The sequence below is a fragment of the Corythoichthys intestinalis genome, chromosome 19 (assembly GCF_030265065.1).
Source record: "Corythoichthys intestinalis isolate RoL2023-P3 chromosome 19, ASM3026506v1, whole genome shotgun sequence".
NCBI classification, from domain to species: Eukaryota; Metazoa; Chordata; class Actinopteri; order Syngnathiformes; family Syngnathidae; genus Corythoichthys; species Corythoichthys intestinalis.
Genome location: NC_080413.1, coordinates 2878860 through 2906341, shown reverse-complemented (window position 1 = coordinate 2906341; position 27482 = coordinate 2878860). Strand labels below are relative to the sequence as shown.

At 35.6% G+C, this 27482-nt stretch overlaps 1 protein-coding gene across 8 annotated transcripts in view; it reads right to left on the bottom strand.

The window, feature by feature from the left end:
* Positions 1–27482, bottom strand: part of eya4 (EYA transcriptional coactivator and phosphatase 4) — a 100396-nt gene that overhangs the window by 29346 nt on the left and 43568 nt on the right. For 7 of the 8 annotated variants that reach the window (XM_057822330.1, XM_057822331.1, XM_057822333.1 and 4 more), the window contains exons 3-4: positions 10138–10187; positions 2017–2141 (exon numbers count right to left, since the gene is read on the bottom strand). In XM_057822330.1, the coding sequence (XP_057678313.1) occupies positions 2017–2141; positions 10138–10187 (175 nt within the window). Of the gene's footprint in view, positions 1–2016; positions 2142–10137; positions 10188–17845; positions 18162–27482 lie in introns of those variants that run through there. The other variant, XM_057822335.1, reaches the window with a different exon arrangement.

Sequence of the window (27482 nt, the reverse complement as noted above, 5' to 3'; positions counted from 1 at the left end):
AGTAATCGGATAAGGAACATAAAAAAATAAAATACCTGAGCTGAACCTCAAAGGTATAAAAAATATATATAAATGAAGATCTTTGTACAACATAAGAACAATTAGCTAACTTACTTAGCGAAAAATCCACTAGCTTAAATGCTATAAAATGCTAACATTTTTTTTTAGAATGCTCCTAACAAATGGTTCACACACATATTCCCAAAATAAAATGGCTAAATATACCTATAAACTAAATCACGAAAATATATTTAAAAAAAATAAAAAATTAGCTCAACCAAAAACTTTGCTTATGTTGGTCTTAACAGGGAGCAGCTGGATTCAGACAAGTGAAATGAGGCAGACTAGAGGGCAATGGATCCACCCAAATCAATAAAACTAAATGCAAACACTTTCAAAACAAACCATTACAACGCCACTTTGACTAAACGAATACTCGAAGCTGCAAAATTTGATTCGAATCTTTTTTTTCTAATCGAATACTCGAGTTAATCGATTAATCGTTGCAGTACCACTTATTAGTATTTAATACTTTTTAAAAAAAAAAACTTCTATAATCGGATTAAAAAATATTTAACAACAGGTTTTGTTGTCGAAAAGTACAAATATTTTAGGAGATACATTAATTTCATATTTAAAAATAGAAATATTCGTGTTAAAAATACTAGAGCTCCAGCTATCGATTATTTAAGTAGTTAATTAATCGATGAACGAGTTAGTTTGAATAATGTAGTAATCGGATAAGGATCATAAGAAATTAAAATACTTGAGCTGAACCTCAAACGGTATAAAAAAATAAATAAATGAGGGTCTAAGTACAACAAAAGAACAACTTACATAGCAGAAGTCCGCTAGCATAAATGCTATTAAATGCAAACTTTTTTTTTTTTTTTAAGCATTGCTCTTAACAAATTGTTCAAACACATATTTTAACAAAAAACGGCTAAATATACCTATGATCTAGTGCTGCAACAATTAATCGATTAACTCGAGTATTCGATTAGAAAAAAAGATTCGAATTAAATTTTGCTGCTTCGAGTATTCATTTAATTATTGTGGCGTTGTCATGGTTTATTTTGAAAGTGTTTGCAATCAGTTTTATAGATTTAAGTGGTTACACTGCCCTCTAGTCTGCCTCCTTTCACATGGCTGAATCCAGCTGCTCAATGTTAAAACCAACATCAGCTAAGTTTTTGTTTGCGCAGTTTTTTTTAATGCATTCGTAATTGAGTTTATGGGTATATTTAGCCATTTTTTTTGTGGGTATATGTGTCTGAACCATTTGTTAAGAGCATTGTTAAAAAAAAAAAAAGTTAACGTTTTATAGCATTTAGGCTAGCGGACTTTTGCTATGTAAGTTAGCCAATTGTTCTTTTGTTGTACCTAGATCCTTATTTAATTGTTTTTCGATACCGTTTGACGCTCAGCTCAGGTATTTTAGTTTTTCATGTTTATTATCCGATTACTCGATTATTCGACAAACTAGTTCATCGATTAATCGACTACTAAAATAATCGATAGCTCCAGCCCTACTATAATCTAAATTACGAATCCATCAAAAAAACATTAGCTCAAACAAAAACTTACCTTATGTTGGTCTTAACAGGGAGCAGCTGGATTCAGCTATGTGAAATGAGTTATGTCATATTCACTGGTACCACTAGAGGGCAGTTTATCCACCCAAATCAATAAAACTTCATGTAAAACACTTTCAAAACAAACCATTACAACGCCACTTTAATCAAACGAATACTCAAAGCAGCAAAATTAAAGATTAGTTACAAAAGAGAAAACATAAATCTTAAAATCATAACTTACTATTATGATGAAGAAATATTCGATTTGCGAATACCTGCTGCAAGCCCTTCCCAGTTAAAAAAAAACAAAACAAAACAAAAAAACGGGTGGCGTCCAACCAGGCTCTCCAGTCAGTCCGCATATTTTTCCCAAATTTCCCGATTCAAATGTTAAAATAACATCACGTTCGTAAAGAGTCAAAACAAAATGGCCGCTCACCTCCCGTTCCATTAGCGGTGACCGTGGACGGGCTTTCCAGGTTGTTCTTGTCCAGTTTGGAATCGCCACCGCCGCCCACGCGATTATGAGGACTGGCTAGGTCCTGCATTTCCATAGACCTGCAACTAAGAGTGTTACAATACATTTCTAAGTCAATTCCTGTTCAGTAACCCAAAATCAACATGAAATGAACTCATTGGCTGCCATTGACTGCCATAGACGTCCGATCTGTGTGAAGTGGGAGGGTGGCAGCGAATGAACGCTGCCACCCTCCCACCTCAAACAGATCGGACGTCTACTGGCGATAAACTCATTTCACATCAGAAGCATGAAAACAGCTCGTTTTCCCTGTTTATTAGTTGTATTCTAAACTATCGCAGATCGTATTCCTAACCCATGTATCGTAATAACACGATAACAGCTTGGTTCGTAAATAAACACGTTAAACACTCGCTGACGACACAACGACCGCAACCACACGTGCGGCGTACGTCAGTGTTGACTCAACTGCCCGACCCGCTTCGTGAGTCACTCCGCCCGCAAGCTAGCCCGTCGCCACTTCTTAGCATCGCTTCAAAGCGAGAGAGAGAAAATCCAAACAAACGCGCACGTGTGTCGCGCTTTCAGCAAGGCGGGTCCGACTTGACTTTTTTTTTTGACAAACCCGCATATCGGAGTGACAGCTTGAAACATTTCACGCGTCAGAGCAGATTTGGCTCAGCTTGTTGAAGTTAAACATTTCAACTTGGCTGGCTAAATTCACTTTTTGTTTTTATTTTAATGTATCCAAACAGTACTAATCGGGAGTTCTAGACCGGCTTTTTCCACAGTGAAGAAAAATACTTATCGATCCTTACACTGCTGGCCAAAAGTATTGGCACCCCTGCAATTCTGTCAGATAATGCTCAATTTCTCCCAGAAAATGATTGCAATTACTAATGCTTCGGTAGTAATATCTTCATTTCTGACCCCCCCCCATATTTTTATAATTTTTCAAAAAATAAGACAAGAACTGAAAATTTAAAACATGATGACCACAAGCAGGTCATATTTTACAACTAGAGGTGCACGACAATTATCGGAAGAAAAAGAAGAACTACAACCTTTCTTCCCCACATTTCTTCCCACGAAATTTCTAATTGTTGAGCAAGGGATTGTAAGGCTTTAGCCAATTAAAAAAAGGCTTCAAAGGCTGCCAAAATTCTCTCCACTCATTTTACGTTGCCTTTTGGCTCTATGTGTACGTAAAACAGGGCCATTATAGATTGAACGCGACAATGCGTGAGTGGGTAGTGCAGCGCATGCGTTAATTGTGTTAAATATTTTAAAGTTATTACTGCCGTTAACGTGATAAATTTGTTAGCCCTACTTTAAGCCAAAACTAAAGTCTCTGGATGAGCGTAAGACATTTTGTCTGTAACGTTAAATACAATTAGAAAACGATTTCATTAAAAAATATATAAATACATATATATTAAAAAAGGCATGTCCGATATTTTTTTGCCAATTCCAATACTTTGAAAATGACGTGATCGGACCTGATCGATCAGCATCCCGATCGATCGGGACATCTTTATTAATAATATTTTTGGCACGGTGTCGGATTGGGATTTGTGCGTTTGTTTCCACTCCTGTTTTTCCAGTATGCAAAGTTTTGTTACTGTCTTTGTTTTGTTCATTATAATAATGTTCATGCCATCATGAAAATTCTGGTTCGGTCAAAGGCAAATCTAAGCTGAATCAACCATTAGTATTTTTGACCTACAGGTGTTCAAAAACTCAGGTGAATATACATTGAAAAATTATATTTTCGGTTATCGTATCGGTATCGGCCTTGAGGAGCAGGAAGTTATCGATATCGGTATCGGTTTCAAAAAAATGGATATAATGCACCCCTATTTACAACCCAATTAAGTAAAAAAAATAAATAAATAAAATAAAATAATAATCTTATACACATTCACACACTCATTCACCCAGCTTGCAAAGACAAAAATGAAAAATACTTCTGTATATAGAAGACGTAATTACATTCACAGATCTCAGACTGTTGATACAATGTACAGTGGGGAGAACAAGTATTTGATACTCTGCCAATGGGTTTTCCCATTGACTGTGTATCAAATACTTGTTCTCCCCACTGTACATGTATGTGTCATTTTTTTTTTTTTTGCCTACAATGAAAAAACACAAAAGAGAATGGGAAAACTAAATTAAATCATCATTTTACACAAAACACCAAAAATGGGCCAGACAAAAGTATTAGCACCCTTTGAAAAATCATATGATGCTTCTCTAATTTGTGTAATTAACAGCACCTGTGGCACATAACAGGTGGTGGCAACAACTAAATCACACTTGCAGCCAGTTAAAATGGATTAAAGTTGACTCAACCTCTCTCCTGTGTTCACGCTGAGCATGGAGAAAAAAGAAAGAAGACCAAAGAAAGAGGCAAAATTGTAAGGAACCATGGGCAATCTCAAGGCTACAAGTCCATCTCCAAAGACCTGAATGTTCCTGCGTCTAGCGCGCGCAGTGTCTTCAATAAGTGTAAAGCCCACGGCACTGTGGCTAACCTCCGTAGATGTGGACGGAAAATAAATATTGACAAGAGATTTCAACAAAAGATTGTGCAGATGGTTGATAAAGAACCTCGACTAACATCCAAACATGTTCGAGCTGTCCTGCAGTTCGAAGGTACAACAGTGTCAGCCCGTACTATCCATCGGCATCTGAATGAAAAGGGACTCTATGGTAGGATACCCAGGAAGACCACACTTTTGACCCAGAGACATAAAAAAAGCCAGGCTGGAGTTTGCCAAAACTTACCTGAGAAAGCCAAAAACGTTTTGGAAGAATGTTCTCTGGTCAGATGAGACAAAAGTAGAGCTTTTTGGGAAAAGGCATCAACATCGAATTTACAGGGGGGAAAAATGAAGCCTTCAAAGAAAAGAACACGGTCCCCACAGTCAAACATGGCGGAGGTTCCCTGTAGTTTTGGGGTTGCTTTGCTAACTCTGGCACTGGACTTCTTGACTGTGTGCATGGCATTATGAAGTATGAAGACTACCAACAAATTTTCCAGCATTATGTACGGCCCAGTGTGAGAAAGCGGGGTCTCCCTCATAGGTCATGGGTTTTCCAGCAGGACAATGACCCAAAACACACTTCGAAAAGCACTAGAAAATGGTTTGAGAGAAAGCACTGGAGACTTCTAAAGTGGCCAGCAAAGAATCCAGACCTGAATCCCATAGAACACCTGTAGAAGATCTGAAAATGGCAGTTTGGAGAAGACACCCTTCAAATCTCAGAGACCTGGAGAAGTTGGCCAAAGAAGAATGGTCTGAAACTCCAGCAGAGCATTGTAATAAACTCATTGATGGATATTGGAAGCAGCAGTTATTTTTGTCTAAAGGTTGTGCCACCAAGTATTAGGCTGAGGGTGCCAACACTTTTGTACGGCCCATTTTTGGAGTTTTGTGTAAAATAATCATGATTTAATGTTTTTTCATTCTCTTTTGTGTTTTTTCATAGCAAGCAAAATAAATGAAGATATTGCTACCAAAGCATTTTGTAATTGCAATCATTTTCTGGGAGAAATTGAGCATTATCTGACAGAAGTGCAGGGGTGCCAATACTTTTGGCCAGCATTGTAAGTACAAAAAAAATATTTAAATTTTTCCATGTTGTGATTTTTTTTGTAAAGCTGAATCACATTTAGACAATAACATATTTAACACAAAACATTGAGTTTAAATGTCTAATAAGTCGAATTGATATGGAAATTTAGTAGATCAAATGAACTTGCATAGCAAAAGTCCGCTAGCTTAAATGCTATCAAATGCTAACTTTTTTTATTACAATTCTCTTAACAAATTGTTAAAACACATATTTCTGCCAAAAATTGCTAAATATACCTCGAAACTAAATTACAAATACATAAACATGTTAGCTCAAACAAAAACACGAGTAATGTCTTATTCACAGTTGCCACCAGAGGGCAGTGTATCCTCCCAAATCGATAAAACCAAATACTGTACAACACTTTCAAAACAAACCATTGCAGCAGCACTTTAACAATGAATCGATTAGGGCTGTCCCAAACGACTAATTTTCTCCCGATTAGTCAGCCGACTATTTTTACGATTAGTCGACTTATCTAATAATTTAAAAAAAAAAAAATTTTTTTTTTTACTAATTTAGCAATGAAATTTTTGTTGTCGCTTATCAATTCACAAAAAACATATTGGAACACTCAAATTATTTATTAAAGTACAAATAAACACGTAAATAACAATAATAAATCACAAATAAACAATGAGTTCAAATGCCTATAGAATTAACTAGTGTAGCATCCCGATTGATAAGATGGTCTCTTAAACTGATGGTTTACAACTTTTATTCCATCCTTGATGTAAACACACTGTAAGAGCTACGGTGCACACAAATAAAGCAACACAATTAGAAATTAACAAAAACTTTTCACCTTTTCCTTTTAAACCTTATTTATATATCAATGAATTGCCTATATGAATTGCCTTTGCCTTATTACCTTATCATTGACAATCTCTCCCTTGAGTGCAATGACTGTATATACTGTATATATTTATGACCTTTTAACCTTATATAATTTTCTATACATTAAAATAAACCATAACATGAAATACACCTTTCAATTAGCATTAAGAACAATACTAATAGCACTTATAGGCCCATTGTCAATGAAACATTATTATTTAGTAAGGCGACAGCACCCTCTGGTGTACAAAAAATGAAGGAAAAAAAAAAATTCAAACTGCATGAAGGCGCTTGAGTTGTTTATTCACGGCCGACGCGCAGCCAAGCTTGGCACTGAACAGACAGGACAGAAGAGTGTACTCTCCTTTGTTTCTTTGAAATAAGTCAATGTTTTGGACACTCTGGTGCGCTTTTTTTGGCTTTGTGCCGCTTTCCCCGCTTGCAAACAGAGCATCCGACATTCTAACTTTCCACGCATATATTTTTTTAACCCTTCATTAACCGTCGACGGGATGTTGTGCTCGTCGACGGATTTACGTCATCGATGACGTCGACTATGTCGACTAGTCGGGACAGCTCTAGAATCGATGCAGCAAAATTGAATTCAAATTTTTTCTAATCGAATTACTCGATTTAATCGTCGCAGCAGTAGAATAAATTTTAGGCAACGTAAAACAAAGGCTTGCTATGATTGCACTTTCAAAAGAGCATTACATGCAAATACAAAATGAAATTCCCGAGTGTTTTTTCAAACTATGCAAAAATACTTTTATTTCACAAAAGCCATAGACTTCATAATGTATTGACAGGTCAGATCGGTCATGCACTGCGCCTCGCATTGAAGTAGGGGCCTCCCACATCAAGAGGAGCTATTCAAAAACACGCACGCAGCGATCTAATGAAGGATTTCTGTTGAAAAAGTACGAAAGCTGCACAGCATTCAAACAGGAAGGATTGCCTCAGGAGTGATTTGTTTGAGGATTCAAGGTCATTATTATATTTTTCGTACCATGCATGCATTTTGAAACGTTGTGAAGAAAATCAATGGGAGAAATTAGCCGCTACTACATTGGCATCATAGTTCGCAATATTTATGTAAAATAAGTGCTAAATGCAGTTTTTTTTTGCTTTTAACCAAGAATTGAGACTGTTTTACATCCATATCTATAAAGAATTCAGGGATTTAAGCATTTATTCACAAGAATTTTCAGCAGAAAAGCTCTGTTTACATCAGGCGGCCACTAGCTACATTCACTAACAGACTAGCATTGTACTTCGACATATTTACGTAAAATAAACGCTAACCATTTTTTTTTCTTTTAAGCAAGACGAGAGACTGTGTTACGTCCATATCTATAAAGAATTCGAGGTTTTAAGCATTTATTCACAAGAATTTTCACCGGAAAAGCTCTGTGTACATCAGGCGGCCGCTAGCTACATTTTCTAGCATTGTACTTTGACATATTTACGTAAAATAAATGCTAACTGCACATTTTTTTTGCTTTCACCCAAAAATCGAGATTGTTTTACGTCCATATCTATTAGGGCTGTCCCAAACGACTAATTTTCTCCCGATTAGTCAGCCGACTATTTTTACGATTAGTCGACTAATCTAATAATTTAAAAAAAAAAGTTTTTGCTTTTTTTTTGTTTACTAATTTAGCAATGAAATTTTTGTTGACGCTTATCAAGTCACAAAAAACATATTGGAACACTTCAATTATTAAAGTACAAATAAACACGTAAATAACAATAATAAATCACAAATAAACAATGAGTTCAAATGCTGATAGAATTAACTAGTGTAGCATCCCGATTGAAAAGATGGTCTCTTAAACTGATGGTTTTTAACTTTTATTCCATCCTTGATGTAATCACACCGTAAGAGCTACGGTGCACAAAAATAAAACAACACAATTAGAAATTAACAAAAACTTTTCACCTTTTTCCTTTTAAACCTTATTTATATATCAATGAATTGCCTATATGAATTGCCTTTACCTTAATTTATTACCTTATCATTGACAATCTCTCCCTTGAGTGCAATCACTGTATATACTGTATATATTTATGACCTTATATAATTTCCTATACCATAAAATAAACCATAACATGAAATAAACCTTTCATTTAGCATTAAGAACAATACTAATAGCACTTATAGGCCCATTGTCAATGAAACATTATTATTTAGTAAGGCGACAGCAGCCTCTGGTGTACAAAAAATGAAAAAAAAAATTTTTACAAACTGGGTGTCGGCGCTTGAGGTGTTTATTCACGGCCGACGTGCAACCAAGCTTGGCATTGAAGAGACAGGACAGAAGAGTGTACCCTCCTTTGTTTCTTTGAAATAAGTCAATGTTTTGGACAATCTGGTGCGCTTTTTTTGGCTTTGTGCCGCTTTCCCCGCTTGCATACAGAGCATCCGACATTCTGAACTTTCCACGCATATATTTTTTTAACCCTTCATTAACCGTCGACGGGATGTTGTGCTCGTCGACGGATTTACGTCATCGATTATGTCGACTAGTCGGGACAGCTCTAATATCTATAAAGAATTCAGGGATTTAGGCATTTAAAAAAGTTCTTTGTCTGTGATTCCACTCGGTCAGCTTTGACGGAGATAGGACCCCTATGAACCGACCCCGTGTCCCGTCAGTACATAATGAAGTTTATGCAAGAGCAATAAATGCATTTGAAAATGAATTAAAATAACCGAGCTTGGCCTCAAATGGTTTAAAAAAAATAATAAATGAAGACTGAAGTTAAACCAAAGAACAATCGGCTAACTTGCATAGCAAAAGTCCGCTAGCTTAAATGCTATAAAATGCTAATGTTTTATTTACGATGCTCTTAACAAATCGTTCAAACACATTTTCCCACAAAAAACTGATAAATATACCTCTGAACTAAATTACGAATGCATAAACAATCATATTAGCTCCAACAAAAATGTGTGTTCTTATGTTCTCAACAGGGAGCATGCCATGTTAGATTAGTTATGTCATTTTCACTGCTGCCAATACAAGTGTATCCATCCAAATAAATCAAACTAAATGCAAATACTTTCAAAACAAACCATTAAACCACCACTCTAATTCCAATTCCACTCTAATCTCCAGTCGAAGCTTTTTATCAATCAAATTACTCAAGTTAATCAATTAATTGTTGCAGTACTAGTTCAATTAGCTAAAAGGTTAGCTAACTATACAACACATTTGAAAATATTTTTGTCGAACTCAGTTGTTGGAATTAGCGTTCAATTTTAGCATTTCAGATTTTATATACTGTAAATTTGCCATTTTGTAATTTTTATAAATGAATATATATTTTTTGGGTTGGTAGTGAAGCGTAAAATTTTGTAAGTGACATTCTGGTCATACTCAGTCGTGGAGATAAGCGTTACATTTTAGCATGTCAGTTTTTTCGGAAGTTTTGTCCCGTAAACATGATGTTGGCTAATTTTCATAAATGAATATATATTTTTTATTCTTATTGTGAGTTCACGGAAGGAATTCAAATCTTTAAAATTAAAAAAAAAAATTCAGATTAATAGTTGTCCACAATGTTGCTCCCGGGTTTATTTATTTATTTATTTTTTACCTGTTGTCGGAAGGTTCTGGAACATGAGAGTCACTGTTTGATTTCTTCACCTGCAAATCACCGAGAGCAGAAAAATTCAATCATTAAAGATGAACAAAAAATGGTACTAAATCATCTAAACGATCCCAAAGGGCATCACAGACACAGAACTGACATTGAAATATTAACTAATATTATCATATTCATCATATAATTATTTCAAAGCGATGATTAACTGTTAAATCAAATAAATAAATATATAAAAACATCGTCCCAAACATTTCCACGTTTTGATATACAAAACCCCAAATTGATTGACAGCGCCGTTAAGTGGCCTCTACGTTTGAACATTAACTTTCTCTTGTTCACCCTTGACCTCTGGGAACCCCTTCCTCTCCTCTTTAAAGGGTGAAAAGGTCACCGCCAGGTCATGTTAGGTCACGCCGGCGGACGCTATAACCAGACATGACATTTGCTCGCGTCCGTCGCAGCTCGTCGACGTACTTTATGAATGTGATCGAGAAAATGCGAGTGGCCACAGCGGGTCTCTATTAAAATTCCTCCCTCTTATTTGGAACAGGAACTAATTAGGACAGTAAATGGAGGGCGGAGCCTCCGGCAATGTGGACCAGCTGCCTTCTAATCACTGTGTCAACACGCCGCTGAGGTTTAAACCACGACGTGGAAGCTCGCACACGAATCGGCAGATTTCGGAGACGTCGGTTGCCATTGACGGCGATAGACAGCATTCGCTGCCACTCTCGCAGCTGGATGCAAACTAGTGATAAAGCTGTAGGGTAAGCAGCGATCAAATCAAATTTCATGACCAACCTCACAAAATAATCGGTAAATTCCAAAGGGTCGTAAAGTCTCTCACACAATTTTACAAACTGTCGCACAAATTTAAATGAAAGCAATTCAAGGACTACCAGATCAAATTTGAAAATGTAACACCAGTTTTTGGACAAATTTCAAGATCAAACTCTCCCAAAAAACTGGGTAAATCATAAAAGGTCATATAACTTCTCATAAAATAGAGCACCATTTAAATTGAAGCAATTTAAGAACTGCTAGACACAACTACATGCATTTAACTCAGTTTAGAACATCACTTAACATCACTTTTGGGGGCAAATTTCATGACCAATTTTGTAAAAAAATAAAAATCCTAAAAAGGTCTTAAAACCTCTCAAACAATTTCACAAATTTTAGCACAAGATTGAAGCAATTTATGACCTGGCAGTTTAAATTTCCTTCATTTGAAATGCCTTAGAACAAAACATAACACCCATTTTTGGGCAAATTTTACCACCAACCTCTCCCAAAAAATAACTGGGTAAATCCTAAAAGGTCATAAAATTTTCTCACACAAATAACATTCAGCACAAATTTATATTGATGCAATTTAAGACCTCCGAGACAAACCCAGAACAAAATGTAACACCAATTTTTGGGCAATTTTCACAACCAGCCTCGCAAAAAATAAAAATAATCAGGTAGATCCTAAAAGGTCGTAAAATTTTCTCAAACTTTAATAACATTCAGCACACATTTACATTGAAGCAATTTAAGACCTACGAAATACTCAGACAAAATTAAACACCAATTTCTTTGGGCAAATTTCACACCCAACCTCTGGAAAAAAAAAAAGTAAAAAAAAAAAAAAAAAATCGGGTAAGTCCTAAAAGGTCATAGAATTTCTCATACAAATGAAATATTGCACAAATTAAAATTGTAGCAATTAAAGAACTACCCGTTGAAATTTAATCCATTTAAAATGACTTGGAACAAAACGTTACACCAATTTTTGGCCAAATTCCACAACCAAACGCTCAAGAAAAATTGGGTAAGTTCTAAAACGTCATAACATTTCTCACATAAATAAATTAATTTAAATAAATTTTTAAAGCAAATTTCATAGCCAGCGTTGAAAAAAAAAAAAATTTAAATCCTACAAGATCACACACAACTCACAAAATATAGCACAAATTAAAATTGAAGCCATTCAACAATTACCTGATAAAATTCAATGCATTTAAAACCACTGCAACAAAACCCAATTTTTGGCTACATTTTACAATCTCGCAAAAAAAAAAAAAAAAAAAGGAAAAGAAAATTGTTAAATCCTAAAAGACTCATAAAATTTCTCATACAATTTCACAAATTTTTGCACAAGTTTAGCACAAAATTTAATGCATTAGAACACCTTACAACAAAATGTAAACCCACAAAAAAGCACAAATTTAAACTAAAGCAATTTAAGACCTACGAGACAAACATGAATGCATTTCAAAACACTCAGAACCACATTTAACACCAATTTTTGAGGCAAATTTCACAGCCAGCCTCGCCAAAAAAACAATAAAACATGAAATCCTACAAGGTCACACACAATTTCACAAAATATAGCACAAATTAAAATTGAAGCGATTTAACAATTACTTGACAAAATTCAATGCATTTAAAGCCACTTGCAACAAAACCCAATTTTTGGGTAAATTTTACAATCTCGCAAAAAAAAAAAAAAAAAAAAAGGACAAGAAAATTGTTAAATCCTAAAAGGGTCATAAAATTTCTCATACAATTTCACACATTTTTGCACAAGTTTAGCACAAAATTTAATGTATTAGAACACCTTACAACAAAATGTAAGCCCACAAAAAAGCACAAATTTAAACTAAAGCAATTTAAGACCTATGAGACAAACATGACTGCATTTCAAAACACTCAGAACCAAATTTAACACCAATTTTTTGGGGAAAATTTCACTACCAGCCTAGCAAAAAAAATACTAAAAGGTCATAAAATCTCTCACACATGTTCACAAAATATAGCAGAAATTAAAGTTTAAGCCATTAAAGTAATACCTAAAAAGTTGAATTCATTTAAAACCACTTGCGACAAAATTTGAAACTAATTTTTGGGCAAATTTACCAATCTCGCAAGGTCATAAAATCCCTCACACAATTTCACAAAATATTGCAGATATTAAAAGTGAAGCAATTTAACAACTACCTGACAAAATTGAATGCATTTACAACCATTTTCAACCAAATCGAATACCAATTTTTGGGCATATTTCACAACCAAACTTTACAGAGCTGACCAAACTTTGAACCTCTTTGCAATTTCCATAGACGGTGTCAGTGCTGTTATTATTTAGGTGTGATGGTTCTGATTAGGGGTTCCTCGCTTAGCGGCCAATAAGAAGCGGGCGGCACTTAGCTGTTTAAGACGGACGGACGGGCGGGCGGGGGACCTCGCACGGATCAATTTACACGCACTTTCATGTCGCCTTTCATGCTTTGCTGAAATTTAACAAGGCTGTCAGTCACGAAGCGCTCGCCGTCTGGACACAAGGCACGCTGCTTGGAATTTTTTGAACTTATCGTCTGCCATTGATGGCGTTACGCTTACTATATACTATACTGGTATGATTATATATATTGTTTATTTCACGTTTATAGATTGTGAGGCACGAAAGATTAATTCATTCTCTAAAGCCGTCAGTCACTATTAATTGAAAACTAATTGTTGATCAAATAATTGACAATAAATCTATTCCCGTATTTTTATTTTTTTTTTGGTGACATTTTTAGCATAAAAAAACAAGAAAAAAGAGCAAATATTTTGTATTTTTGAACGTAAAAAAATTTTTTTTTTTGAATTATGTAGTACGGCGTTACACTTACTATATACTATACTGGTATGATTATATTATTTCATGTTTATAGATTGTGAGGCACGAAAGATTAATTCAATGTCTCTAAAGCCGTTAGTCACTATTAATTGAAAACTGTTGATCAAATAATTGACAATAAATCTATTCTCGTATTTTTATTTTTTGTGTGTGACATTTTTAGCATTAAAAAAACAACAAAAAAACAGCAAATATTCTGTATTTTTGAACGTAAAAAAAATTTTTTTTGAATTATGTAGTACAGTGGTAGCTCGCCATATGATCCTTTCGACAGCCGACGTAAAATATGATTCGTCATTTGTCTCGATATATGACGACTTGCTCAAAATACGACGATTTACAACACCGTCGCAATGTCATTGTTTTCCCGCAAGACGGCAGCACGGCTGATTTCCTTGTGAGAGAATTCAACATGGGTCCCAAGAAGGTTAATGCAGGTGGTGTAAAAAGGAGAAGGGCGTCGCTTAGCATTGAAATGAAGATGGAAATGATAGAAAAATATGAGCGTGAAATGGGCGACAGTGAACTGGCTTAGTGCTGCAACAATTAATCGATTAACTCGAGTAATTAGATTAGAATAAAAAACTTCGAATCAAATTTTGCTGCTTCGAGGATTTGTTGGACTTGATGAGTATTCTTCATCAAATTGGTGCCAACTCTCTTTGATTGCAGTTGCCAGATCATCCTTGCAGGTCGCAGCCTTGTTGTGGACCATCTTTTTTCCATTTCCACCACAGGTTTTCAATAGGGTTGAGATCTGGGCTATTTGCAGGCCATGACATTGACTGGATGAGTCTTTCTCCTAGGAATGCTTTAACAGTTTTAGCTGTGTGGCATGATGCATTGTCATCTTGGAAAATGACATATTTTCAATTGAAGGGATAAGAAAGCTGTCAAAAAATGTCAATGTAAATTTGTGCATTTTTTTGAAGATTTAACCACAGTGCCTTTGCCTGACAAGCAGCTCCATATCATCAAGAACTGAGGGAATTTTGATGTTTTCTTCAGGCAGTCATCTTTGTAAATCTCACTGGAACAGCACCAAACAAACGTTCCAGCATCATCACCTTGTCCAATGCAGATTCTTGACTCTTTACAGGGTGACTATTTCTTTGTTTGTTTCTCAAGATTTCATGTTTTTTTCCTCAGAATGGAGTGATTTCATATATATTTCCCAGCACTTGCTCTATAAAAGTAACATTTACTGACCACCACGATGTTTTTTATTCATTTCTTTTAGTGTTTCTGAATGCTAAAGAGTTGCACTTTTGAACTAATTCCTTATTTTTTTCCAAGCTTTTTATCAGAGTTTGTTCTACATGATAAAATGTCTGAGTGAGTGCTCGTCCAAGACTGGTGATTCCATACTTTTTGCTAGGGGTTGTAATAAGGACAAGTGCAATAGAAAACGGATGCCATGTCTGCCAAATTGCCATCTGACAAAAAACTTTTTTTGTTGTCATCTTAAAGGGCCTTAAGCTTCCTTAAATTGAAGAAGCCATCTGTGTCACTTGAGCCACTTTGGTGGGAAAAAAATGACCAGACCTTTGAAGCCGGCGGGCGGGTGAGCGCTCGCAAACACGGCCAGCCTAATCCAACCGCAACAGTAGAACTCCAGGTAATTAGCGCTTAATTACTAAGCCGCGTTATAAGTAGTACTCGCTTCTTATGAGAAGTAAAAGACATGTTTTGAACTATTTAGGGATCAAAATGTTGCTATATTTTGGTAAACAAAAGGAAAAATAACCACAGTTTATCATCACAAACTCAACTTAATCTTTTTTTAATATTAACCTAATACGCAGTCACTACATCAAGCCTACAATCATAAAATATGATTAAATACATGTTTAATATTGGATTTACACTGATAAACATATTCAACTTTTACAAATAAAGCTCATTTCAAAGCAATTTCAACATGATTATAGCTACTATAGATATTTTGCTTGTTGTCAAAGTGTCTAGAAAAACATGCACATTTTATGGAGATTTAGTCATCTAAATTGAACATTTTTAACAATATTTTCAAAAATCTTAACTTCTTTAGACTCAGTATGAGAAACACTTGATGTATGTATTTTCTGGGGGGTAATTTAACAAAGCCGTCATGATTAATTGAGGATTATAACTAATTCATTTTCCATGCCGCCTGTCGTTTATCAAATTAATCCACCACTGTTCTATCACTATTCTACTGTTTTTATGTTAGTGTTGACATTCATTAAAAAACATCTTTAAAAAAAATCTTTTTAATTTTTTTGTTTTTGGTGATAAATTAAAAAAAAAAGCATAATTAAAAGACTTATCAAAATAATATACTTTTTTTTAAATGTAAAATGGCAGCCGCAGCGTCCATTATCATGCTTGTAAGATTGAAGACTAAAATATCTTTTAAAGTTTAGCAAGGCTATTCTATTCTATTTTTGTTTTAGTTTTGGGATTTTTTTTTGTAAATGATATTTTTAAAGGGTATCAAAACGGTAAATATTACTTTTTACATTATTTTTTTGATTACATTTTGTGTTTAAAAAAAGTATTGTGATTTTTTTTTTTTTTTTAAAGGGTAACAAAACGGTAAACATAATTTTTTCAATTATTTTTTAAACAACTTATCAAAATAATATATATATTTTTTTATTTTAAATGGCTGCCGCAGCACCCCATACCTTGCTTGTATGATTGAAGACTAAAATATGACTTTCAGTGCTTAGCTAAGCTATTCTATTTTCATTTTAGTTTTGTGATTTTTTTTGGGGATATTTTTAAAGGGTAACAAAACAGTAAATATTTTGTTTTAACTATTTTTTAAATTAAATTTTTGTGTTTAAAAAGGATTGTGACTATTTTTATTTTTTTAAAGGGTAACAAAACAGTAATTTAATTTTTTTTTTAAATCAAACAGCATGAGTTTATCAAAATAATTTACTGTTTTTTATTTAAAATGGCTGCTGCAGCACCTCATACATTGCTTGTAGGATTGAAGACTAAAACATGACTTTCAATGCTTAGCTAAGCTATTCTATTTTTATTTTAGTTTTGTGATTTTTTGTATATGATATTTTAAAGGGTAACAAAACTATATATATATATATATATATATATATATATTTTTTTTTTTCATTAAATTTTAGTGTTTAAAAAAAAGGATTGATTATTTTAAATTATTTTTTAAAGGGTAAAAAAACAGTAAACTGAATTTTTTAATTTTTTTAATTAAAAAACTTGAATTTATAATATATAATATATATATATATTTATTATTTTTTTCATTAAATTTTTGTGTTTAAAAAAAAGGATTGATTATTTTAAATTATTTTTTAAAGGGTAAAAAAAAACAGTAAACTGAATTTTTTCATTTTTTTAATTAAAAAACTTGAATTTATAATTTTTTTTTTTTAATGTAAAATGGCTGCTGTAGCGCCTCATAACATGCTTGTATGATTGAAGACTAAAATATGACTTTCAAAGCTTAGCGAAGCTATATTATTCAATTTGGGGGGGGATTATTTCTTTAAAGGATAACAAAAAAGTAAATATTTTTAAAAATCATTTGTTTGATTACATTTTTGTGTTTAAAAAAAAAAAAAGAAGAAAGGAAACATTACTCGCAGTGTGCATTCATTGCTTAAATGAATGATTATTTTCCTAGCATTTACTCATTTTAAATTTTGTCTAGTCAATGTTTGACTATTTTTGAAAAACTTCCTCATCAAAACCTAGCATCCACATATACTTTACATTTTTAGCTCATGTAGAAAAAAAATTCAAACATTTTTTGCATACAAGTGTTCTTTAAATGACCCAAAACGTGAACTCTTTAGCCGCCAATGATGGCGCAAGATGTCCAATCCATTTTGACTGGGAGGGGCGAGTTCATTCGCCCCTCCCAGTCGAAATGGATTGGACGTCACCCGCCGTCATTGGGACTGAAATGAGCGTTCACAGTTTAAACAATTTGGACATCTGATTGTCAACAATACCTGAAACACCATGAAATAACACTGTCCACACAAGCTACAGTCTCACCTCAGGTCACTTTTGCACATTACACCGCGACGTCATCCGCTCTCACGCCAATTAAAAGCGCGTCTATCGTCCCGCAGGTGCCGCGTGGGTCTCGTTCAATGACGTTTAATTCCCTCTTTTCATCTCTTAGTCCCGTCTCGATTTAAAAAAAAAAAAAAAAAAAAAGTTTCCGTCGGCTCGATGAAAAACGACACGGTGGGAGCTAACGGAGGTTTTCGAGGGCGAGGCGGTCCATCCGCGCGCAGCTGCTGTCTTCAAGTCCGCTAACGGGGAGACTTTGGCTCAGCTTTTCCAACCCGCTCCTCCTTTTCCTCCTCTCTCGTTCGCCCTCCCCCACTTTGCTCCTCCTTCTCCGAGCACTCGCTCGCTCACCTGTCACTCAACTTGCATTTTTGGGCAACTTTCTTCTGGGAATCTTTTGAATGACCCCACAAAAAAAAAGACCATTTGCGCCAAAACGTTTTTTTTTTTAAAGAAAAAAAAAAAAGTTATATCTAGTCCTATAAAGTGTTTTTTATCCAATCCACATAAATCATCCATCAAACATTTCAGGAAAGTAAGGCGCAGGGCCGGCCCAGCCTATACGCAGACTATGCAGCTGCTTAGGGCCCCTGACCACTAGGGGGCCCCCAATCTGGCAATTGTTTAATTTATATTCTATTTTGTTTACTACAGTTTGCTTAATTTGACTTTTGTGAGTTTTGATACTTGATTACAAGCTTAAAAAAATAAAAGTTCTTCCTTAACTTCTTTCTTTCCTCTTTTAGAAAAAGGTTTGGCGCTATCTACCATAAGTACTGACAATCATTTGGGGTGAGAAGTTTCAAGTATGCAATGCTACAAAATCTGATTAATATACAAAATATGGACGTATGGGTTGGATTGCATATATGGGTTTCACTGTACACTGTGACGAAATGGTGGGCCAAAAATATGGGCCCCTTTGCATTATTTTGCTTAGGGCCCCCAAATGGCCTGGGCAGGCCCTGGTAAGGGGCATAAAGGTTTGCTAAAAACTTTTATAAACTTTTTTAAAAACTATGTACACCGTCCCATTCATTTCTAATGGCCGAAATTTCCCCCTATAACAACAAAACTTACCATTACAGTCCATTAACATTCAGCAGGCACCCAAGTAAGTCGATGCCATTGTATGCCATGTATGTCCTTGCCATTGACACATATGGAAGTCAATCCCATTGACGGCCATGTATGTCAAAATATCAACAAGAAATGACCCTGAAATGTCCCCAAATCAAGTCAACAGTGTTGTCACAGATTTTTTGAAAAAGTAATTTAATTACTGATTACTGACTACACCTAAAAAAAGTAATCTAGTTACTTGACCGATTACTTTATTATCAATGTAACTAAGTTACTTTAAAGGTAACATACCAGTTACTTTTTACCAAATTTTCATAAAAATGACAACAGAAAAATGTCATCGCATGTACAGTGGGGCAAATAAGCATTTAGTCAACCACCAATTGTGCAAGTTCTCCTACTTGAAAAGATTAGAGAGGCCTGTAATTGTCAACATGGGTAAACATGAGACAGAATGTGGGAAAAAAACAACATAAAATCACATTGTTTGATTTTTAAAGAATTTATTTCCAAATTAGAGTGGAAAATAAGTATTTGGTCACCTACAAACAAGCAAGATTTCCGGCAGTCAAAGAGGTCTAACTTCTTCTAACGAGGCTCCACTCGTTACCTGTATTAATGGCACCTGTTTTAACTCGTTATCGTTATAAAAGACACCTGTCCACAACCTCAGTCAGTCACATTCCAAACTCCACTATGGCCAAGACCAAAGAGCTGTCGAAGGACACCAGAGACAAAATTGTAGACCTGCACCAGGCTGGGAAGACTGAATCTGAAATAGGTAAAACGCTTGGAGTGAAGAAATCAACTGTGGGAGCAATTATTAGAAAATGGAAGACATACAAGACCACTAATAATCTCCCCCGATCTGGGGCTCCATGCAAGATCTCACCCCGTGGCGTCAAAATGATAAGAACGGTGAGCAAAAATCCCACAACCACACGGGGGCACCTAGTGAATGACCTACAAAGAGCTGGAACCACAGTAACACAATGCGCCGCCAGGGTCTCAAATCCTGCACTGCCAGACGTGTCCCCCTGCTGAAGAAAGTACACGTCCATGCCCGTCTGCGGTTCGCTACAGAGCATTTGGATGATCCAGAAGAGGAATGTGTTATGGTCAGATGAAACCGAAATAGAACTTTTTGGTAGAAACACAGGTTCTCGTGTTTGGAGGAGAAAGAATACTGAATTGCATCCGAAGAACACCATAAGGCCTGCCAATACTTTTGTTTTTGCATTGCAAGCAAAATAAATGAAGATATTACTACCAAAGCATTTGTAATTGCGATCACTTTCTGGGAGAAATTGAGCATTATTTGACAGAATTGCAGGGGTGCCAATACTTTTGGCTAGCACAGTGTCGATTGCTTTTTCTACTATTTGCTTTTAGCTCGACATTTAACAACAGACGAAAAATTGAGGTTCCTCTTTTTCTCTGGGCACAAAAACGAAAAGTCAACAACATACAGTACTTGATCGTAACTCAGAAATCTCATCAGTCGCTGCGCAGTTAAGTCAAGTCTGCTGTTGATTTGTCCGCAAAATGTCAATGCGACGGCATGCGTTTCGGTCTACTGGATACAAACCATGTCGTGTCGGCGCCTTTTCCAGTCACTAGAAATGTCAACAAAAACCCAAACGTACTTGTCATCCCTTCGTCTAATCTACTACCCGTTCTGTTTTCTCTCCTGTGATCCGCCCACGCCGCGCTACCGTATTTTTTTTCCTTCAGGCATGTTTTCGGACACCTCCCCGGCTTGCCTTCTCCATTTGCTGTGAAAACATTTCATCAGCTAGACCTTTCCTCCCTCCGCAAATTTTGAAGGAACATTCCAAGCGGCATAAAAACAATAGAGCTCAATAATGGTGACTTTAATAACCCATATCCGATTGCTATACAGAGGAGCGACTTCTCACGAAAGAGTGACATCAGTATTTTTGTACGAAAATTCCGTCCATCTGACCCTTTGCTGACAAATATTGTAGAATTTTTTTTTTTTTTTTTTTTTTTCAATATCCCTCATACAGTAATCGATATCTAATCCATTTCAATTGGGGAGGCTAGCATCGAGTGATCTGTTTTACTGCTATCACCGCCTATCACTGTCATTGGCAGCCAATGAGCTAAAATATGAACAGGTAGAAATAAAAATCACTAAACGGATCCCCTGATCTAAACCCAAACAAGTATTTTAATATAATACCAGCCCTTGCAGTCATAATGAATTAGGCATCTATCCAAGTCATGGTCAGCCAATGGGGTAATATATAAATGGGTAAATATTAGAATCAAAAATCAATGAACCCATCCCCTGATCTAAACCCAAACAAGTATTTTATATAATACCAGCCCTTCCACTCAAAAATATGAATAGGTAAATATTAGAAATAATAATCACTAAACCCATCCCCTGATCTAAACCCAAACAAGTATTTTAATATAACGCCAGCCGTTCAAGTCAAAATGGATTGGACGTCTATCCCCGTCATTGGCAGCCAGAGTTAAAAAATAAGTGGGTAAATATTAAAAATAAAAATCACTAAACACATCCCCTGATCTAAACCCAAACATGTATTTTAATATCAGCTCTTCCAGTCAAAATGGATCGGACATCTATCCCTGCCATGGGCAGCCAATGAGGTAAAATATAAATGGGTAAATATTAGAAACAAAAATCATTAAACACATCCCCTGATCTAAACCCAAACAAGTATTTTAATATAGCTTAATAGAAGCCCTTCCAGTCAAAATTAATAGGATAACTATCCCAGTCATTGGGAGCCAATAAGTTAAAATATAAATGGGTAAATATTAGAAATAAACATCATTAAATACATTCCCTGATCCAAACCCAAACAAGTAATTTAATACAATACCAGACCTTTCAGTCAAAATGGATTGGATGTCAATCCCTGTCATTGGAAGCCAATGAGTTAAAATAAAAATGGTCAAATATTACAACCATAAATCACTAAACACATCCCCTTATCTAATCCCAAACAATTATTTTAATATAATACCAACCCTTCCAGTCAAAATGGATTGGACATCTATCCCCGTCATTGGCAGCCAATGAGTTAAAATATAATTGGGTATATATTAGAAATAAAAAATCATTACACACATCCCCTGATCTAAACCCAAACAATATAATACCAGCCCTTCCAGTCAAAATGATTGGACATCTAGCGCCGTCAATGGCAGCCAATAAGGTAACATATAAATTAGTAAATAAACAAATAATTTAATATACCAGCCCTCCCAGTCAAAATACATTGGACATCTATCCCCGTCATTGGCAGCCAGTGAGTTAAAAAATAAATGGGTTTTAATTAGAATTAAAAATAATTTATCACATATCCTGATCTAAACCCAAACAAGTATTTTAATATAATATCAGCCCTTCCAGTCAAAATGGATTGGACGTTTGGCGCCGTCAATGGCAGCCAATAAGGTAAAAATATAAATGAATTAATATTAGAAATCATTGATCACATCCCCTGATCTAAAGCCAAACAAGTCATTTAATATACCATCCCTCCCCGTCAAAATACATTGGACGTCCATCACTGTCAATGGCAGCCAATGAGTAAAAGTCTAAATAAGTAAATATTAGAAGAAAGAAACATTAAACACTTCCCCTCATCTAAACCCAAACAAGTATTTTAAAATGATACGAACCCTCCCAGTCAAAATAGTTTGACAGCGATATGCAGCCAATGAGTTCAAATACATAGTAAATAAGTTAATATTAAAAATAAAAATCATTGATGAAATCCCCTGATCTAAACCCAAACAAGTATTTTATTTGAATTCAAACTCTTCCAATCAAAATAGACTTGACATCTATCACTCTAAATAGCAGCAAGTGAGTTAAAATATCAGTTATTATCCGAAATAATCTGTTCTAAACCCCAACAAGTATTTTAAAATGATACTGTGTTTTTTTCCCTTTTGTTAGCGGAGTAGATTGGGTTTGAGTTACAGAATGAAGTGTCAAGGTAGCGCACACCCGTGTTTCCAGGTGGCTACAATTAACACCGACTGGTGTGTGGCATGTTCAGGTACTCGTAAAAGAGAGCGTATGTTGCACGGCGACAATTTTATTGTTTGACCTGCACTTTTTACGGCACAGTGAGACACTATTATCGCTTGCGTGATATTCACACGAAATGCATTTGGAAGTCATTCGCTGACATTAACGGCGTACTATATATATATTTTTAAATTTACAGGTAGTCCCCGGGTTATGAGTTGCGTTTCGACGCTGGCGACGTAAACCGAATTTCCGCGTTATTCGGAATTAACCCTTTAGGTACCTCAAAAAACAATCCCAAAAGTCCATGAGGATTGGATTTTGTTTACTGATGGAGGATACACTGCCCTCTGGTGGCAGCTTTGGGTCTAGCTGGGCTGCCGCCTTGTATGACTGAGTAGCAGGCTCGTCCAATGGTTCTTAACCTTTACCAAACCCCTGGGGTTTGGTAAAGGTTAAGAACCGTAGAGCCCTATTTATGGAAGCTGACTAAATCTAGGCAAAGTGTCGTTTCTGACCAGGTTTTAGACTGGTTTGCCCTCAATTTGCAGGCTTTATTCCATTTCTTTCAACTGCTAGCTCTCTATTGAATGGGAGGAAAAATCTGTTTGCTCGGTGGAAGGTTGACTCGCAATCGGTATGAAGAAGTATAACCGTGAAATGCGTCGATAATTAAAATAAAAATTTTTTTTTAAAAAACATTTTTGTCAAATCAACAGCAAAAGGCAAAATTATTTCTAGTAAATTAGAAATCTGGAATGAATTTGAACAGGAATTCACTTAGATGTTAGCTTGCTAGGTTTTGAATTCGTTAAAAAAAAAAAAAAAGGCTTTGTAATGAAATTTCAAAGGGTTTGGTGAATGCACCTGTGAAACTCGTGGGGTTCAGTACCTTTAGCAAAGTTAAGAACCACTACTCTCGTCTGACATGGATAAAGGAAAGCTGCCCATATAAGGCTGTAAGTTGTTTCAGCTAATACAGTAGGGCAAATAAGTATTTCATCAACCACTAATTGTGCAAGTTCTCCCACTTGAAAATATTAGAGAGGCCTGTAATATTCAACATGGATATTCCTCAACCATGAGAGACAGAATGTGGAAAAAAACCCCAGAAAATCACATTGTTTGATTTTTATAGAATTTCTTTCCAAATTAGAGTGGAAAATAAGTATTTGGTCTATACCAAAAATACTCAATACTTTGTTATACACCCTTTGTTGGCAATAACGGAGGCCAAACGTTTTCTGTAACTCTTCACAAGCTTTTCACACACTGTTGCTGGTATTTTGGCCCATTCCTCCATGCAGATCTCCTCTAGAGCAGTGATGTTTTGGGGCTGTCGTTGGGCAACACAGACTTTCAACTCTCTCCTTACCCCGTGGCGTCAAAATGATAACAAGAACGGTGAGCAAAAATCCCAGAACCACGGGGGGACCTAGTGAATGACCTACAGAGAGCTGGGACCAAAGTAACAAAGGCTACTATCAGGAACACAATGCGCCGCCATGGACTCAAATCCTGCACTGCCAGACGTGTCCCCCTGCTGAAGAAAGTACACGTCCAGGCCCGTCTGCGGTTCGCTCGAGAGCATTTGGATGATCCAGAAGAGGACTATGAGAATGTGTTATGGTCAGATGAAACCAAAATAGAACTTTTTGGTAGAAACACAGGTTCTCTTATTTGGAGGAAAAAGAATACTGAATTGCACCATGCCCACTGTGAAGCATGGGGGTGGAAACATCATGCTTTGGGGCTGGTTTTCTGCAAAGGGACCAGGACGACTGATCTGTGTAAAGGAAAGAATGAATGGGGCCATGTATCGGGAGATTTTGAGTGAAAATCTTCCATCAGCAAGGGCATTGAGATGAGACGTGGCTGGGTCTTTCAGCATGACAATGATCACAAACACACAGCAAGGGCAATAAAGGAGTGGCTTCGTAAGAAGCATTTCAAGGTCCTGGAGTGGCCTAGTCAGTCTCCAGGTCTCAACCCCATAGAAAATCTGTGGAGGGAGTTGAAATGTCCGTGTTGCCCAACAACAGCCCCAAAACATCACTACCCTAGAGGAGATCTGCATGGAGGATTGGGCCAATATACCAGCAACGGTGTGTGAAAAGCCTGTGAAGAGTTACAGAAAACGTATGGCCTCCGTTATTGCCAACAAAGGGTACATAACAAAGTATTGAGATGAACTTTTGGTATTGACCAAATACTTATTTTCTACAATGATTTACAAATAAATTCTTTAAAAATCAAACAATGTGATTTTCTGGATATTTTTCCAAATTCTGTCTCTCATGGTTGAGGTTTAACCATGTTGACAATTACAGGCCTCTCTAATATTTTCAAGTAGGAGAACTTGCACAATTAGTTGTTGACTAAATACTTATTTGCCCCACTGTATATGTTTGCGTATGCATTTGTAATTAAATTTACAGCTACAGTTTGTTGAGTTAAGTGTGAGCGATTTGCTATTAGAACGTTAGCATTCGTAGCATTTAAGCTAGCGGACTTTTGTTAGGCAAATTAGGCTAATTTAATCTACTAATATTTAAACATTGATTTGACTAGATGGACGTTTGAACAATTGTTTTTGTGTCAAGTGTTTTATTGTTAAAATGCGTGTCGTTTCGAACACAAGTGTACATATGTGTGTTAACGGCTTTACAAGTTGTCAAAAGGGAAGGAAGTCAAAAGCTTCAAAAAGCACAATATTTAAAAAAATATAAATCCCAAAAATTGGGATGACTCCTCCCACTGTGACTTCCTACATTTGTGTCTGTCCCACTTTTTTTTTTTTTTTTTTGTCCCCCTTGTCTCTCTCTCTCTCTCCCATTTGTGTGAGTGCTTATCACAGCGGTAACTCAATCCCCTTCCTTTCATGTAAAATACATTGTGCCTCCAGTGCCCCGCCCCCCAGCAGTTGTGCCCCAGCCCGGGGAGGTGTAAAACTATCCCTGCTCTTTATGTCTGCAAAAATGACCCCCTTCGGGGTGCACTAGAACTTTGGACAAGAGAGAGGGAAGGGAAGAACAAGCCAAAAAGGGAGGAGGTTTTACCTGCCGACATTCACACGAATGTGCCACCTTGAGAATGTCACGGGAAAAGTTCAGCTTTTCTTTTCTACCTGGCGATACTGACAATGGAAGGCAATGATTGGCTGTTTCAAATGTTTTTATCGCTTGTTAGATATTTGATATGTGGAAATTTTGGCGGGCGGTTGAATGAAGGGTCCAGGAGTGTCGAAATTAAAATGAATAAATTCATAGGTAAATAATTTGTCATCACAGTGATTCCTCGCTACGTTGCGCTTCAAACTTTGTGCCCTTAGTCCATCGCAGAGTTTTTTTTCAATTTAAAAAAAAATCAGTATTTTATAGAGCTGTCCCGATCCAATCACTCTGCCTCCTGCTGTTTTTCTTGGTCAGGCAGTGCACTGGAGTTGCTTGTAAAAGTTATTGATGATTGACAGGCGTTATGGTTTGATCATGCCATGGGAGCTCGCAAGCCAAAACTTCAAGGCGCCGCATGCGTCAATCATCGTTTAGCTTGTTAAACATTTGCTGTGGCAACTCTGTAAGTGAACAGTGTGAGTGGACTCACTCAATGAAGCATTTAAACATGCATTTTTCTATTATTCTTGTTTAAAAATAATTCGGTGAGACAGTTACTTGTGAAAGTTATCATAATTCTTACATTTGAAGTGCTTAAAATACTGGAGCTGCGACCTCCACTACTCTATCTTGGATAAGCGGGAGAAAATGTATGTATGTACAGTGGGGAGAACAAGTATTTGATACACAGTCAATGGGAAAACCCATTGGCAGTGTATCAAATACTTGTTCTCCCCACTGTATGTATGTATCAAAGCAGCCATTGAGATAAAATATCAATATATATATACATAAGTTTTTTTTTTTTTTTTTTTAACTATACTTTGGTGAAAAAAAAGTGTTATATGTATCTTTTTCCAATGCTAAATCTGAATAAATTTATTGAATACACAAAACAAAAACAATTTTAAAAAATTATAATTTTTTTTAATGTACGCTACTTCGCGGTTTGTCACTTTTTGCGGGGTGTGTGTGTGTGTGTGGGGGGGGGGGTGTCATGGTGCCCATTAACTGTGAAAAAAGAGGGATCACTTTATTTCAATTTATATTTTTAAAGGTTTTCCCCCCCCTTATTTTATTGTTTTTTTAAAAATTTATTTTTATTTGAATATAGTTATTTTCATTTGTATTTTATTATTATTAATGTATTTTAATTATTTGATTTAATTAATTTAATTATTGATTTATTAATTTTTTATTTTATTAATTTTTTTGTTCATTTAAACTTATTTTAATATACATTTATTGAATATTTTTGTAAATTCATTGAAATTTTAATTTAGCATTTTATTTTGACATTTATATGCGTCCACTTTTATTCATTTCATTTTAAATGGTATTTTATCATGTTTATTTTATTTTAATTTTTTTTTCAACATGC